General features: G+C 35.8%; 1 protein-coding gene across 2 annotated transcripts in view; it reads left to right on the top strand.

Annotated features, from left to right (window-relative positions):
• The window catches only part of LOC127629627 (neurofibromin), a 115,416-nt gene that overhangs the window by 78,793 nt on the left and 18,618 nt on the right, over positions 1-18,005 (top strand). For both annotated transcript variants that reach the window (XM_052106749.1, XM_052106750.1), the window contains exons 36-46: positions 4,028-4,460; positions 6,702-7,042; positions 7,665-7,867; positions 8,037-8,230; positions 8,447-8,587; positions 11,251-11,530; positions 13,902-14,116; positions 14,334-14,395; positions 14,584-14,725; positions 16,272-16,373; positions 16,551-16,691. In XM_052106749.1, coding sequence (XP_051962709.1) covers positions 4,028-4,460; positions 6,702-7,042; positions 7,665-7,867; positions 8,037-8,230; positions 8,447-8,587; positions 11,251-11,530; positions 13,902-14,116; positions 14,334-14,395; positions 14,584-14,725; positions 16,272-16,373; positions 16,551-16,691 — 2,254 coding nt within the window. The remainder of the gene's footprint in view (positions 1-4,027; positions 4,461-6,701; positions 7,043-7,664; positions 7,868-8,036; positions 8,231-8,446; positions 8,588-11,250; positions 11,531-13,901; positions 14,117-14,333; positions 14,396-14,583; positions 14,726-16,271; positions 16,374-16,550; positions 16,692-18,005) is intronic.

Below are 18,005 nucleotides of genomic sequence, written 5' to 3' on the forward strand. Positions count from 1 at the left end.
GCGGCAAAGTACTGAATCTCAGAGAATGACCAGGAAAGATGTGAGGGAAACCTATCAAACTGAAAAGCTAAAGCAGAATGCTCATTATTATATGATTTGTAAGGCAGAAATAGAACAAACTTTAGTATTATGTTTAAGGATTCATTTAAAAACAACACCAATTATACTCTAAAGTTCTTAATATAGTTTAGGTTTATATATAGGTTTTGGGTTTCGTCCACAACCAATGTGTCATGCTACATAACGCTAACTCTACACATTGATGATGTTTGTTAATTTCACAGTATATACAAAAATACACTTTTTGGCATTTAATTTGTGTACAGTCCTTTTCATCATCACTAAACAAATCTCTAGAGCTGATTGACAAAATTGTGAAAATTACAAAAAAGGTTAAAAACATTATTTATTTACTGCCAATTTGTCTCATCAAACCTAAATTCTCTTAACTAATATTCAGTTACAAGAAATTTCCTTTTATAACAGGATGAATAAATAATATTCTTTTGTAGTTTGTTAAAGGCTGCTTGTAATTGTGTGCTTTGATAGCTCAGATAAATTAATTAATTATACTTCACACCATCAGAGGCATGTTCTCCAATTTTGTGGCATCTATGCAGGAATCCCTGGAGTTTGAACTCTGCATGGTTGTCGGAACTCTATCCAAATCACCAGCCGCGTTAGTAGTGGCGAAGAACTGGCTTGGCCCTGCCTCGCCATCATGGACGTCTTCCTCCTCCTCATCATTCTTTACTTCTTCCAGTAGAACGCTGGTTTCGCATGGACCCACAATTCCCCCCTCTCTTGTTTCAGTACCCCAGTAGCCCGTCCCACTCACCAGGTCCACATTGCTTCGGGATGGACGAGGGGCCCGTTGATGACGTTTCAGGCTGGAAATGTTACACGCCAACACTATGGTGGCTGTTAGTAGGATCATAATGACCCCAACAGAAGAGGCAGCTGCTATAAACGCTAGCTGCGCATCAATAAAGCAGGCAATCTCTGAGGCACCAGTTGGGGGCAAGCTGGATGTTGAAAGTGAAATATTTATGTCATCGAACTTTAGCTCTTGGACAGTGGTGTTGTCTATCATTAATCCTGCCGTCTGCGTTGTCTCCATGTTTCAGAGATCTATTTATCAAATAAGTACAGTTATTCAATTTGGAAATCAAGAACACAGCACAACATGTTCTTCTTGACAGTGTAGTATTGTTAATTTTGCATTGTAACCAGGTGCAATGCGTCAAGTTTCTAATGCTGAAGCTATTTGTTTGTCCACACTGAATGCGAAATTGCAGCATTACATGATGCAATCACAGCCAATAATTAGATATTTGATGTTTAAGGTACAGTTATGTGGAGTGGGATTTTTGACCAACGAGATTTCACAGACACACAAAATAGAAACCAGTTAATTGACCAAAGGTCCTGTAGCTTGTTACAGACATTCACTGGTTAGTAGTTTTAATTTTGTTTATGAAAACTATGATGAAAAATGTTCGTTGATGACCCTTTTTTCCATGACGAGACGATGACGAGAAGAATAGACTAAAATGTAGTTTAAAAATTAAATCTTGAACAAAATCTCTTTATTTTTGTAGCGAAAAAAAGACAAAATATTGTGGTCTTGTTTTTTCTAACTATCCTGTTCATTGGATTGCATGAGCAGCAGTTTCTTTTCCTGTGCTGCGTACTGCATATCTGGTCTAAGCAAGCACAGTGAGAAGTTACCTTTCAAGTAGTTTACAGAAAGCTAACGTTCGTTAAATACTGACAGCAACTGTTGGACTTGGGCGAAAGGGAAGATAATATGAAGGCTAACCACAAAGAAATTGAGGGAGGTTAATGTTTTGGTGGTAATGTTAGGTTGTTTTTTTTTAAGCTATATTACGACAACTAGTGACAACTATATTAGACAACTTAACCTATATTAAGACAAGCAGGTGGTGTTACATTTATGTAGGCTGTGTTTTATAGCTAAACTGCTCTCATTAAACTAATAGGCTAGCAGCAAATTGTTGTGAAGGGCTTGAGTATAGACCAATGACATGTATTTGGTGACAATGCTTATTTGTCCTTCACATTACCATCAAAATGATTTTGATTTGGCATCAAAATGAATTTGAATATGTTATAAAAACTATTCTAACTTGGTTATATAAAAAATAACAAAGCCTAATCAATGTTTTACTCAACTGCCACAGTAATGTAATGTATTTTGATTATCTGAATTATTGTATTTATTATATATTATATTTAAAATTGTTTAAATATAATTATTGTATAATTATTTATGCATTAAATTTTTTTTTGTCTTTTTCTGCAAATATTTATGTATGAGATTAATTTGATTAATCACCACATGTAAATAATTTGATTAAATATTTTAATCGATGGACAGCCCTAATTGTAATATATCATAGAATGTTTTGATGACAATATATGCTTATATTTATGCCCAAGCCCTAACATTGTTTATTTGAAACTCCCTAAACACTTTAACTGTATAATTTCAATGTTAACAAAGGCTAATGAATAGTTTGTGTTTTCATGCCTTCAGTTTGTTTTCGAAGTCCTCAGTTACACATTAGCTTTAGAAATAAATATCAAACAAACAATTACTTACTGAAGGAGATATAGGGCCTTGCTAGGGGGTGTGTCAGAAGAGCTGGAAGATGCAGAACAATTAATTGAAGAAATGAGGGTTTATGGCTTGAGATGCAAAACATTCACTTCCTGTTATAAGAAAAGAACACAGTTATATTTAAGTAACAGAACAGGTTTCTGTTCATCTTTTAGGCATTTGTCATGTCATTTGGAGGTGTAGTTACAGACTGCTTAATTTGAAGGGTCCTAAAGCTTTTAATGTGACAGTAGTTTGTCATATACACGATCAATTACATGAGAGAAGAAACATTTCAGTAAGATGTATGGTATCTTTCATCAAAACCTCAGATGCTCATGCATGTTTTTTTTTCGTGCTATAAGTTGGAGAGAGAGAGAGAGAGAGAGATGGAGCACTTTGTTCCGTGCTCTGTTTGAATGGTCAGCTAACGCAATCTGTCTCACACACAAAGAGCATAAATACAACATTTATTGTTTTAATTTCGAGATGTAATGACATAATTTGAAAGCTGAGACTAAAGTCATGTTCCTCCTCCAAAAAACAAACAAAACTATAGCACAGATTATTTTAGGATATCCTTCAATATAGTGAAATTAACATTATATTCATATGCTTTATACAAAATACAAATAATTAAAACTACATATAAAAAAGTATATTTGCAATTTGGAACAAAAGACAACAAGGTTTGTGATATCTGGAGAATATATATATATATATATATATATATATATATATATATATATATATATATATATATATATATATATATATACATATATATATATATACATATATATATATACATACATACATACATACATACATATCTGATATCTGTAGGAAGCACTTTCCACCAGTGAGGAACAGAGAATGTGAATGATTGACGTGGTCTTCAAAAGGGTATTAAAATGTATTAAATTGGATTTGCTGATACCTGCAGATACCCTGACTTAACAAATATAGTGTACTGATCAATCCCCCCTCATTTCGAGCACTGTACACAGTTAACACGTATTTATAAAAAAAATATATATATATATTTATGTTTTTTTATTTTTGAACATCGTTCCCAAAACACTTTTCAAAGATGCACAGCCCTAAAATTCTGGAATTCTGGTAGTTGACTTATATCTAAAAAGCAGACTGGTGATTGACTATATGTTGCTTGCATAATAGAAATTAATGATAGCAAATAAACAAATCCATTGAGTCAGTAAATTTTGTAACTGACTCAAGTTAGAAGCAGCACTTCTGTTAATCGTTCAAACAGACACTGTTATAGGCCAGTGGCAATAATGCATTGCCAGATATTAGCAGATTGTCGGCCTTATCGATATATTAGTCTATCACAAATTATAGTTAGACTGTAATATTAATCAGTATTGTTATCCCTCTTAGGTTCAAAACCGGACAAATCAATGGCGATCTTCTAATCTACCATGTGTTGCTGACTCTCAAGCCTTACTATGCCAAGCAATACGAGATTGTAGTAGACCTCACCCATGTGGGCCCCAGTAACCGCTTCAAGACAGACTTCTTGTCCAAGTGGTTTGTGGTCTTTCCCAACTTCGCCTATGAGAACGTGGCTGCCGTCTATATCTACAATTGCAACACCTGGGTGCGAGAGTACACAAAATACCATGAGCGACTTCTGACTGGTCTTAAGGGGAGCAAGAAGCTGCTGTTTATAGACTCGCCAGCACGTCTAGCTGAACACATAGAACCCGAACAGCAGAAGCTTCCCGCTGCTACCCTGGCACTGGAGGAGGACTTAAAAGTGTTCCACAATGCCCTAAAGCTGGCACACAAAGATACAAAGGTGTCGATCAAGGTAAGGACTTGTTAATATTTGGAGCAATAAAGGCTTGGTTGGTTCGGTTAGTGGTTGGTTATAAGTGTACTCTTGTAATAAGTCACTATGGATTAAAACTTCAGTTTTTACAAATTAGTTTGATTATTGTGGAGAATAAATGGAGGAAAAATGATTTTGAGGCTTCTTAAATTACCAGTTGAGTTTTCACATAAATTTGACGTTAACCAAGTAATTTTTGTTTGACATTTCAAGTAATTTTTATTTGTATAGCGCCTTTCACAATACACATCGCTTCAAAGCAGCTTTACAGAAGATCAGGCATTAACAAAAGATAAAACTGGAATATCTATGTCATCATTGTGTAGTTTGATAAAATACTGTTGTGAATTGTGTTTAAAAATAAGTAATTAAGTAATAATTGTATTTATAACCAGTCCCGGCATGGAACACAAAACTCCATAAGATTTTGGTTAATGGAGAAAAATAGACTTGGGAGAAACCAGACTCACTGTGGGGGCCAGTTCCCCTCTGGCTAACATCATGAATATAATGCCAATATTACTTATGTATAGTGCAAGTCATGGTTTAAAATGATTAAACTAAGTAAGTGTTAAGGGACAGTGTATAAACAATGATGTTGTGTGAACTGTAAGATTAATGACTAATGTCTTTGAAGTCCGTCCTGGATTAACTGCAGAAGTTCACATAGATTAAATTGTCCTTGTTAATTGACTGATGAAGGGTTTAGTTGGCAATTCATTGGTAGACTATGTATTCCATTTCAAGAGTGTAGTCCATCAATAGACCGAGGTGATGCAGGCAGAGATCAGTTAGGTGCATTGCAGTTCAACCTAGCCAGTAATTTCTGTGAGGTCTATCCTTTCATACAGGATGCATTCTTGCTTTCCTTCTACAATATATTTTTTTAATTTGACTATATACACAAGATTCTATTTTGAGGCTTTTTAAGTGCCAGTTGAATTTTCAAACATATGAAGTTTATCAAAGGGTCGTTCATACAGGATGCATTCTTGCATTCCATCTACGCTCTATATACAGTATCTCACAAAAGTGAGTACACCCCTCACAATTTTGTAAATATTTGATTATATCTTTTCATGTGACAACACTGAAGAAAAATTGGGCCCAATTAGTCATTTTCTCTCCCCGGTGTCATGTGACTCGTTAGTGTTACAAGGTCTCAGGTGTGAATGGGGTCAACCTCTGGATATGACGTTGAGCACGTGCACTCAACTTCTTTGGTCGACCATGGCGAGGCCTCTTCTGAGTGGAACCTGTCCTGTTAAACCGCTGTATGGTCTTGGCCACCGTGCTGCGTGTCAGGGTCTTGGCAATCTTTTTATAGCCTAGGCCATCTTTATGTAGAGCAACAATTCTTTTTTCAGATCCTCAGAGTGTTCTTTGCCATGAGGTGCCATGTTGAACTTCCAGTGACCAGTTTGAGGGAGTATGAGCGCAATGACACCAAATTTAACACACCTGCTCCCCATTCACACCTGAGACCTTGTAACACTAACGAGTCACATGACACCGGGGAGGGAAAATGGCTAATTGGGCCCAATTTGGACATTTGCACTTAGGGGTTTACTCACTCTTGTTGCCAACGATTTAGACATTACAGGCTGTTGTTGAGATATTTTGAGGGGACGGCAAATTTACACTGTTATACAAGCTGTACACTCACTACTTTACATTGTAGCAAAGTGTCATTTCTTCAGTGTTGTCACAAGAAAAGATATAATCAAATATTTACAAAATTGTGAGGGATGTACTCACTTTTGTCAGATACTGTATGTGTGTGTGTGTATATATATATATGCACATTTGTTTTTTAAATGGGCAATAAATACCAAATTCTTAAAGTGGCAATTGAATTTTCACATAAATTCACATAAAAGTTAACCAAGGTGCCATTCAAATGGGACGCTTTCTTGCATTGTGTTTTGACAATTCTTTTTAATTGTTCGTCTGTTTTCCATTGGTCAGATGACTTTGTACATTGCATCACATATTGCTGTTTTTTATCATCTTGTGCCATGATTATTTTTTTGGTTTTTCGTTTACCCTGTGTCATTTTGAAACTTAATAAAAAGTAATCTCTTCTGTTTTGTTTTATATATTTACAATTTGTCTAGCTTTCTTAAACGCATCTTGACCCATTGTTCCATAATTTTATTTCTTGGAGTAACTTTCTTAGACCTGTTCTGTCTTCAACTTGTTCTGCCTGTTTCTACCTAGGTGGGCTCAACAGCCGTACAGGTGACCTCAGCCGAACGGACACGTGTCCTGGGACAACCTGTTTTCCTGAATGACATATACTATGCTTCAGAGATCGAAGAGATATGCCTGGTGGATGAGAACCAGTTCACTCTGACCATTGCTAACCAGGGCACCCCTCTCACATTCATGCATCAGGAGTGTGAAGCCATCGTCCAGTCCATTATCCATATCCGCACACGTTGGGAGCTCTCCCAACCAGACTCCATCCCTCAGCACACCAAGATCAGGCCTAAAGATGTTCCAGGCACCTTGCTTAACATCGCCCTACTAAACCTGGGAAGCTCAGACCCAAGTTTGAGGTGAGAGCCATTGCTTTTCAAACCATCTTGGGATATGGAGTTTTGGATGATGCTCTGGCTTTTGTTTAGCCTAACAGCTTAGTTTTGTGCAAATGGTCCAATGCTTCCCGCATTTCTTATTATGACAATGTGCCTTCTGTTTGCAGGCTTCTGTCTTTGTTGTGGTGAACTGATTAGAAATGCTAATACTGCTCCTTTGTGTCTTTAGTTCAGCTGGGATGGCTCTTGAACTTTCTGCCCCAAGGCTAGTATAGAAGTCGTAGAAACATAAACCTTTCATGACTAGAAAGTATCACTGATTTAAGAGTTATGAAGTGTACTCTTAAAATGTTGACCAAATTCACTTTTAGCAGATATATAAACATTTTAAAATGTACACTATTCTGGGAAAACAGATCAACAATATTCATGACTCATGTTGCACTACACAAATTTATTTTGCAAATAACTATTGGTTCATGGTTTTGACTTGTATAAAGCCTATTGGTTATTTATAAAAATCCCTTTGAGATGTCCTGTCTAAACTTCCTCTTAATATACGTTAAGCCATTTCATGTCAGGTGTTTAAGTATATTGGCTCCCTTGAAAATAACTATGTACTAACTAAATTTTCATTCAACAGGTCAGCTGCGTACAATCTCCTCTGTGCCTTAACCTGCACCTTTAACCTGAAGATTGAAGGTCAGCTCCTGGAAACATCTGGCTTGTGCATCCCAGCCAACAACACCCTTTTTATAGTGTCCATTAGCAAAACACTAGCAGCCAATGAACCCCATCTCACTCTAGAGTTTCTGGAAGAGTGCATCTCTGGCTTCAGCAAATCAAGTCAGTACCACAATCAAGCAAACAACATATAACTACAAATGCACACAAACAATATACCCTTTTATATAATTTGTTCTGCAAAGCACCTACTCTCATATTAGATGTTCAGTTACAAAAGCTTTGAGAAACTTTAATATGATGTCTTTCTCCGTTCTTATTTTGGCTTCAGGTATCGAGCTAAAGCACCTGTGTTTGGAGTATATGACTCCTTGGCTGCGTAATTTAGTGCGCTTCTGTAAACACAATGATGATGCTAAACGACAGCGTGTCACGGCTATCCTGGACAAGCTCATCACTATGACCATCAATGAGAAACAGATGTACCCCTCCATACAGGCAAAGATATGGGGCAGCTTGGGACAGGTAGGCCCTCCATCCTTTCAAAACATATCATTGCCCTGCTCTTTGCTTGTGTTTATAATGGGTTTCATTTTATGAGGCTATTCAGTCCACAAATGATTCTGTATGGTAATTCTGGCTTTCTTCTGGTACTCCAATTGAAGTCATGTGTCTCAGTAAGCAATCTGTCAAAGTTGGTAATTACTTTTGAACAATACAGATCTTTCCCTCTGTTTGTAGATAACAGACTTGCTTGACGTGGTGTTGGATAGCTTCATAAAGACCAGTGCTACTGGGGGTTTGGGATCCATCAAGGCTGAAGTGATGGCTGACACAGCTGTAGCTCTGGCTTCAGGAAATGTCAAGCTGGTGTCCAGCAAGGTAAGCATTTACTGCTGAGGTAGCATATTGTAATATTTTGTTAGGTTTTATTTAATATTATAGTTATTATAATATTTTATTTTATAATTTATTTTATTATAATGTATTAATATTAAAGCTCCCAACATGTTAATTCATGCGATTAATAAAATAATCGTGATTAACCCATTTACCGTTAACTCTTTCCCCGCCAGCGTTTTAAAAAAAAAGTTGCCAGCCACCGCCAGGGTTTTTGACGATTTTCACAAAATTTTAATGGCCCGCAGAATATTTTCTTCCATGAATATATGAAGATGCTATATATCACAATAAAGATCTGAGCCTCTGCTTTTAGGCAAAAAAAAACGATTTTATTTTATCTTCATTTGTTCTTTTTTTATTGCGACTTGAACAGAGGTCGGTTTTGTCAAAAAACAACATTTCAGACAAAAAGCTGATAAAAAGGCATGTTTATGTCTGATATTTTGAGTTTCTCAATACTCCACTTCTTCATGTTTGAGACGATCGCAGTCTGTTTCTTTGATCAAAGGGTTGTGTACTCTTTCAAAACATGCGCAGGAGTCTTCCTTACCGTATAACACCTAAAACACGGAAACCCGGAAAATTCCGTGTTTGGCGGGGAAGCGTTTTTTCATAAAACACGGAAAATTCCGTGTTTGGCGGGGAAAGAGTTAATACAGCTTAAACCAGCATAAACACTGGTTGGAAGGGTGGAACCTTTGTAATGTGTCAGTGATAAAATGATGGAGAAAGCACCTCTTAATGCTATTTTTTGTACAAAACGAGTCCATATGTGACTTGTGAAGGAAATCAAGTATTTTTTCTGCCTAAGTAAGGTGTATTTTAATTACCACAGAAACACCACATGTCTCAATGATCACCAAGAGGCAAAATGCGACATTTTTGTCTGCAAGCGCTTTTCACGTGGAGTTCAAAGCGGTGATTGATGCTGACGTTGACTCCCTGACGCAAATCATGAACGCAGCTTCACGATTGCTGTAGCAAAGCAGATAGTCAGGCAGATTAATATTGCGGAGAGTTTAAGAGATGCTCATTGCAAAGAATATGCAACCTATGCAAGGACTAATTCTTTCAATTAGTCAAACTCCCAATTAGACTTTGGGGAAACATTTTAATGTTACTTGAATTGGTGCTATTTTAGTGCATATCTGTCTTTTGTACTGTGGAAGGCTTTGTTTAGAAAATGATAATAAAGCATTTTATTGTTACATATTGTTTTGCTTAAGATGGAAGGAAAATAAATATATAGTGTAAAACTTCAGCACTTTCAAAATCTGATTAACTGCGATTTACTACAAAAACTTCTAATTAATCGCAATTAAAAAAAAATTGTCAACTGACAACACTTATTCATATTTCATATGTAGATGGGACAACCAAAGAACAAAGTTTATTTAAGCATGTTAGCATTGTTTAAAAGCAATGAAGCTTTTTTTGAGCAAATGGAAATGGTACATCACTATAGCAACAAGTATATAGATTTTTGTTCATGGTGCAAAGTTAATTCATAGTAATATGGAGTTTGAATTAGTAAGTTCAGAAATTCTATAATCCATTTGCCCACTATCACAATTTCACAATACCACAATTTGTTCACCATCACATATGATGGTGCTAATTTTATAAAAATTCTTTTTAGTCTGCTACTTGGTTGATGATTTTCTAGAAAGTTTTTTTTTTTACCAATTTTGTTAAAATTTTAAATTCCAGGATAGCTTCTAAAACAGTTTCAATTTTATTTAGTTGGACTTTTTAGTAATGTAAAATAATTGTAAACTATGGTTTGACTCACCTCTATGTACTACATATTCATTTTCAAAATGACATGATACCTAAAAAACTGCATCTGTTTTTTATTTATTATGACCAATTTCAAGAAATTTTCTGTTATTAATTAATTTCTGGTTAGCATTCCTTATAAGATTTACATGTTTTCTTGGGTGGTTGTTTCTAACCCACTATAACACTCTTAAACAGCTTTCAACTTACCGCTTAGTGTTGTCCTCTTGTGATCTTATCCAGGCTGACTAGCACTCCAACCCAGCATCTATTATCCCAAGTGTTTGTACACAAATGCCAAATTTGTACGTGTGCTTGCACAGACAGACAATAGTCAAACAGCGGTGCAGTCGCTCCTATTATATTGGCAACTATTAGTCATTATGCTCAATGGATGTCATTGTCAAACGTTTAAGCAAATGACAGTCACTCTTACAAATCTGTTAACTCTAGTGGCTTTGACTTTATGGCCCTAGATTGATTGCAGTAACATTAGCCTGCTATTCTCGAATTAGTTGGACATATTTAGCTATTTTCTAAATTGTCTGCTATGCTGCATTGATGCTGAATATTGTTTGGTTAACATGTGCCAGCCACTGCTGATGTCACAACCAGCCACTTCTGGAGCACAAGGGCAGGCTTTGTCCAATTGTTGCGTCTGCTCTTTCTAAGACTCGTATAACAGCGGGACTCTGAGGTAAAGTGAGGGACTTACTATAATCTTATTGAGAGGGCTGTACATCAGTATAAAGTGATGTTTTGGTACTTGTAGGTAACAGTGTAAGTCCAAGACGACATAAAGAAAAAAATCACTGAATGCACTTTCAAATTTAGCATCCTAAGTGACTTTGTTTGTCTCTCAGGTGATTGGCCGAATGTGTAAGATCATTGATAAGACGTGCCTGTCTCCAACCCCCACCCTGGAGCAGCACCTGATGTGGGACGACATCGCCATCCTGGCCCGTTATATGCTCATGCTCTCCTTCAACAACTCCCTAGATGTTGCTGCTCATCTGCCCTACTTGTTCCACGTTGTCACCCTGCTGGTGGCCACTGGCCCGTTGTCCCTCAGAGCATCAACACATGGCCTAGTTATTAACATAATCCACTCACTCTGTACCTGCTCACAACTCAACTTCAGTGGTAAGAAATAAACCTTGCAGGACAAGTTATGCAGTGGATAGGAAAGAATACCCTTAAATTCACATCTGTTTTAGTGGTTTTGGTCTTCATGCCAAAAATTCACATTTCATGTTTCAACTAACATGCCTATAAATGAGCTTAATGCATTTCATGCCAGAATAAGAGCCTTTGTTTAAAAGTTATGAAAGTGTGACCTGAAAAGTGTCAAATATTCACAGATTTTTTTTTTTCCGCACCATAACTTTTCACAGGGAAAAAAATAAAAGTAAACTTTTTTTCACAACAAAACAAAGAGTCTGATGCCAAATTTTCATCATTCTCTGAAAACAATATATACAACAATCAGCCACAACATTAAAACCACCTGCTTAATATTGTGTAGGTCCCCCTCGTCCTGCCAAAATAGCACCAACATAATAGCAAAATCATTCTGTAATTATAACCCTCTCACCACAATTATACAGAGCTGATATCTGAGTTTCCATAGACTAAGTCAGTTCGAACCAGTCTGGCCTCTGATGACCTCATCAACATGGCATTTCCATCTGCAGAACTGTCAATGTCAATGCTCACTGGATGTTTTTTGTTTTTGGCACCATTCTGAGAAAAAAGACTGTTGTGTGTGAAAATCCCACGAGATCAGCGGTTACAGAAATACTCACATTTTTTACTCAAATTTGGAAAATATGTGCCAGGTTACCCGTGGGTTTTTAAAAAGTCTTAATTTAACTTTTTAAAATGTAAGGCCATAAAAAGTCTTAAATATCTTAAATTACAAGAAGTCTTAAATTTTGTTTGCTGAGGTCTTAAATTTTGAGACGTGAATAGAGGAGAGTCTTAAAACAGAATCTTCACAAGTCAAAATCATCTCTCTCTCTCTCGTGCAGCCAACATGTACCAACTTACGCTTGAGTTTAGTGTGAGCGTGCACAGAGAAATACAAGCAAGAAAATTTTTACTGAACTTACGATGTATAAACCTGTTAATCCAAAATGCAAATGTCGTTATTTTCCATATCTGTAAGCGAGCGATGTGCTAACACTATCGCTACTGTTTATAATCAACAAAGCTGTCAACGTTGCAATTTGCATTTTATTTTACATCACTTTTGACAATAATTGTAAAGCTAACAGAACTACTCAGCTGGGTTAAACTTGTTGCATCTCTCATCTCCATCTCGCTAAAGCTCCATCTGAAATAAACAGGTATTTTCTCTGCCATCTGAATCAGTCAGTTTAAAAAAATTATAATAATATTCAAAACAATAATAATATAATTATATAAATCTTATCATATTAATAATACACATAATATGAAAATATATTGTCTTATGTAATATTTAGTAAATAATCTGTTATTCAATATACATAAATAATTATGCAGCACAGTTCTTATTCAAAATGTAATCTGTTAAATTTTTCAATGCATCTTTACATATTTAATCAGCCTTTTTTAAGGTAACTGACAAGTTTTGACTTGCGATATTTCACACAAAAATGAAAATTGTCATCACTTACCTTCAGCTTTTTACAGACTTATACCATGCGTGCCATATGAAGAGATGGTAAGTCTATCTCTCACAGCCTCATTTCCATTCCCATTAAAAATCAAACATGGCGCTACTGTGAATAAGTTCTACTGTGTCACGTCTTGCTGGAAAACAAGTGACTAAAGAGAAGGATCACAATATAGGCTACATACTTTAGGACATTCTTGCTTTTAGGACTTTTTTTTTTTTGGCCTTAAAATATCTTGTACCTGCAGATACCCTGTGTGCAAAAATTATTTTCACTCAAGAACTATTCACACACAGTCTGATGCCAAATTTTCATCATTTTGTTTAAAAATATGTGCAAAAAGTTTTTCACAACAAAACTATTCACAGATTCTGATGACATTTTTTTGTCATTCTCTGGTGGGGAAAAATATATGCAAATTTTTGCACAAAACTATCCATACAGAGTTTGATGCCAATATTTTTCATTCTCTGGGGAATAAATTTATATGCAAATTTCTGGAAAGATATGTGCAAGTAGTTTTTTTGTCAAGTTTTCTTCATTCTCTGGGGCAAAAATATGCAGCAAAGATTTTTACAACACCAAAAAAGTTCTGATACCAAAATGAATTGCTAGACAGCCAAACAAAGAATCAACCTTGCTTCAAAATAATAATATTTTTGACCTGAGAAGCAATTTAGAGAAATGTAATTGTTTCCTTTTTTAAATCTTGTTCTGCATATTTTGTATTTTCTTTTCTTTTTTTGTACATTTGAATGGTATGAAGTGCTTATTAATTGTGTATTAGACATTCATATGAAAACATGTTAGATTATAAGTCTGATTTGTTGTTATTCTGTGGTCTGCCTATGCAGAGGAAACTAAACAGGTGCTGCGACTGAGCCTCACTGAATTCTCTCTGCCCAAATTCTACCTGCTGTTTGGCATCAGTAAGGTGAAGTCTGCAGCAGTCATTGCCTTCCGCTCTAGCTACAGAGACCGGTCATTCTCTCCCGGCTCCTACGAAAGAGAGACCTTTGCCCTGTCCTCCCTGGAAACAGTAACGGAGGCCCTACTGGAGATCATGGAGGTAAGTTAACATTATTAGAAATTATGAATGTTCTATCACAATTTATCCCTCATGTAAGGGTTTAATTTTTCCCTCTTGCCAATGTTAGGTAAACTTTTTTAATTATGTATAGTCCAATCAGTTTGTCTTTAGCTCTTGTTCTTGGTGGAGTTATGAATCCTACTGATCAATTGTACAATCCTGTGCAATTTAAACAATTATTGTTTGTTCTCACCAGGCTTGTATGAGGGACATTCCTGGATGCAAATGGCTGGATCAGTGGACGGAATTAGCTCAAAAGTGCGTTACACTTCACAATTTCTGTTGTTTTAAAAATGCCATTTGAAAGTCTGAGATGCTTTATTATTGATTTATATCACGTGAAGTTATTACACATCACATATCATACATATCACTATGTTCACATTAAAAGAATGTCATTAAGGAATCTGTTTAGCATACTATGATTGTGATGTTTGCTTGGATAGGTTTGCCTTCCAGTACAATCCATCTCTTCAGCCACGGGCTCTAGTTGTGTTCGGCTGCATCAGTAAACGTGTGACTCATGGACAGCTCAAACAGATTATTCGTATTCTCAGCAAAGCCAGTCCTCTGCTCAGCATTGACCGGGTTTGTTCTCTTTCTTTCCTTTTTAATATTTGTCTTCTTTCTCTCTGTCAGTTGGTTGACTATGTTTTTTTGACTCCAATAGTAGACAAAGTCGGATTGGCTGGCAAATTCATGTTTGACCCTTAATCTAAGTAAAACACTTTGCATGTATTTTACAGCGAGGACTAATAATTCAGTTAATTCTGATATTTTAATTAACGGTGAAGTAATTATATCTGTGACACATGTTAAATATTTAGGCATCATAATTGACACAAATTTGACCTTCAAAAAACAATTTAGTAAGGTCATCAAGACTGTTGAATTTAATCTAAAACATTTTAAGAGTATTAGACATAATTTGTCACTGTCTGCTGCAAAACTTTTTGTACACACAATGATTTTGCCCCATTTCTCTTACTGTATAACAACCTGGTCACAGGCAGGAGTGACTACGCTCAAGCCTATGTATTCACTTTACAAACAAATTTTAAAAGTACTAGACAAAAAACCTAAGGATTATCATCATTGTAACATCCTGAAAAAATATAATCTTCTAAATTTTGATAATTTCTTATTTTATTCGGACGCATGTCTAATGTTTAAAGTTATTCATGATCTTGCACCTCCTCCTCTTAGAGGATGCATAGTATTCTCTGGCAGTGGCAGTGCCAGTAGAACTAGAGCATCAACTAGGGGTGATTTGGTACCGCATTTTAGAAGGACATCCTTTGGTCAATCCGCATTCTCTGTTAAAGTAGTGGGGAAGTGGAATTCAATACCCACAAACATTAGAAACTCAGGTTTCGCAGTATTTAAAGCCAGCCTTAAAATTTGGCTAAAATCAGCGCAAGAGTGTCACCATTAATGATTGTATTGTATTTTCTGTATAATGTATTTGGTGTATACATCAAACCGTTTTTTACCAAATTTGAATTGATGGATATGTATTTTGTAAATGTATGTAGTTTATTTGTTGTTTAGTGGTTGCTTTGTGTCTTTTGTTATGGTTTTGTCTACCTGTCCAGGGACAACAGATGCAAATTAGCTGTTAGCTAACTCTGGTGCAATTGTTTAAATTGTGCGCTGTCCCTGTCAAATAAAAGTTAAAACCCTGCTATACAATTAATGAGTTAACACCTGACCTTGGATCAGCATCCTTGTTGGTCCTGGAAATAAATTGCTATCAACCAATCAGCCAGGGGTTGAGGCTTCAACAAAAATCTTATCAACCTATGATTTCCCTCTGTTTTCAGGGGTGTTTAATTTTTCAGTGTTAAAATACTTCAAAGTACCTATGGTCAAGCTTTTTTTTTTTTTTTTTTTAATCAAAAGGTTTCCGACTTTAATTAATAAAGCTCAATTAATAGAGGAAGATAATGGACATTTTTTCTAAACCTCTGAAGAGAGTTGAATGCTTTCTTGTGAAGAGATTGTGAATCATTAGTTTGTATATGCAGCATGTTCCTGTGATTTAGGGCTCCACAGAATGCAGTGCACTATTCTAACTGCTGTAGTGTCTTGTCATGCCCCACCGCTCAACCTAATTAATGCTGTTCCTGCACAGGGGCTGGAGAGCTGCTTAAAGGGGCCAGATAATTACAACAGCCAAGTTCTCATTGAGGCCACTGTCATCGCACTTACCAAACTACAGCCTCTGCTTGATCAGGTGAAATCAAGTTGTTTGAAGATTTCAGTTTTTAGAAACATCAGTAGTTATTTTTTTATTAGCTTATGCCATTGTGTAATAGAATACCTTTCATCTGATGTAATATGACTGTAAGAAATAAGTGTGTGTGGTATATGTGTTTGTTAATGCAATATGTGTAATTATGTTGATCCACAGGATTCCCCCATGCATAAAGCTCTGTTCTGGGTGGCCGTGGCTGTGCTTCAGTTGGATGAAGTGAATCTGTACTCTGCCGGTACTGCCCTACTGGAGCAGAACCTGCACACGCTGGACAGCCTCCGGGTGTTTTATGATAAGGTACTGGGAATTAAAATCACACGCATTCAGTCACACATTTCTGTTCAGTGTTGTAAAAAAGCACATACTGGCCAGATGATAGTTCACCCAAAAATGGCATTTCTCTTATCATTTACTCGCCCTCATCCCATCCCAGATGTGTATGACTTTCTTTCTTCTGCTGAACACGAACAAAGATTTTCAGAATAATATCTCAGCTCTGCAGTTGCATACAATGCAAGTGAATGGTGGCCAGAAATGTAAAGGTTCAAAAATTATATAAAAGCAGCATAAAAGTAATCCATATTCATAAACTCCAGTGGTTAAATCTTTATCTTCTGAAGCAATATGATAGGTGTGGGTGAGAAACAAATCAATATTTAAGTCTATATTTTCCTTTTAATTTATTTTTTTATTTTATATTGTACTATAAATCTCCATTTTCACTTTCTATTTGTTCTTTGTCAATTCGCATGCTTTGTGCATATTGCTACCTACTGGGGCAGGGAAGAGAATTTATAGTAAAATAATTATTATTGATCTGATGATAATAAAAGAGCAATACAGGAATACAGAAAAGAAAATAAATATTGGCAATATAGATTTGAAACCCAAATGGGCTTTTTTTTTTAACCCCTCTCCTTAACCAACTGAAACTATGTTGTGCCATTTTAAATAACACAGCTATAGAAAGTCCCATTTTTTTTTTTTTTTTTTCCAGCAAATAGTTTATGTTTCCAGGAGTGTTTGTTATTCATGTTTTTGAGACATTATAGTTGATTTTCTGTAAAGCTGAATAAATGATTCTTATTCAAAGTAATGTCCAGCATCATCCAATCACTGCCAACCATGTTAAAATAAAATGTTTTGCATTATAGAACTCTGAGTCTATGTACTATCAGACCAGTTCAAAATGCACATTATTTTCATCCTAACTGCATATAGTCTTTGAAAGTAAATTTTTTCAGTTTTGAATGAACCCATTTATTCTCATAGGAATGCATTTAATAATATTAATGAATAGAATCGTATTGCACAGAGATAACACAATTAAACGTAACAAAATGTATATTAAAATTAAGCTAAATTATCCACAGATGTGTTAGAGTTATACAAAATAACTAACATGTTTTTTCTTCTTTTGAGGAAATGCGGTGCTAGTGTCCTAATATGTAGACATCATGTTTATCAGCGTTCTGGCATGGGAAATTGTATGGATTTTTATATTGGCATATCAAACGACACTAGAGCAAGCATATTTCTTACCAGAGGCACTTTTTTTGTGCTTTGTCCATAGGAGTGATTCAGGGAAATTGACGACATGCTGTTGTGTCA

The sequence above is a fragment of the Xyrauchen texanus genome, chromosome 36 (assembly GCF_025860055.1).
Source record: "Xyrauchen texanus isolate HMW12.3.18 chromosome 36, RBS_HiC_50CHRs, whole genome shotgun sequence".
Classification (NCBI taxonomy): Eukaryota; Metazoa; Chordata; class Actinopteri; order Cypriniformes; family Catostomidae; genus Xyrauchen; species Xyrauchen texanus.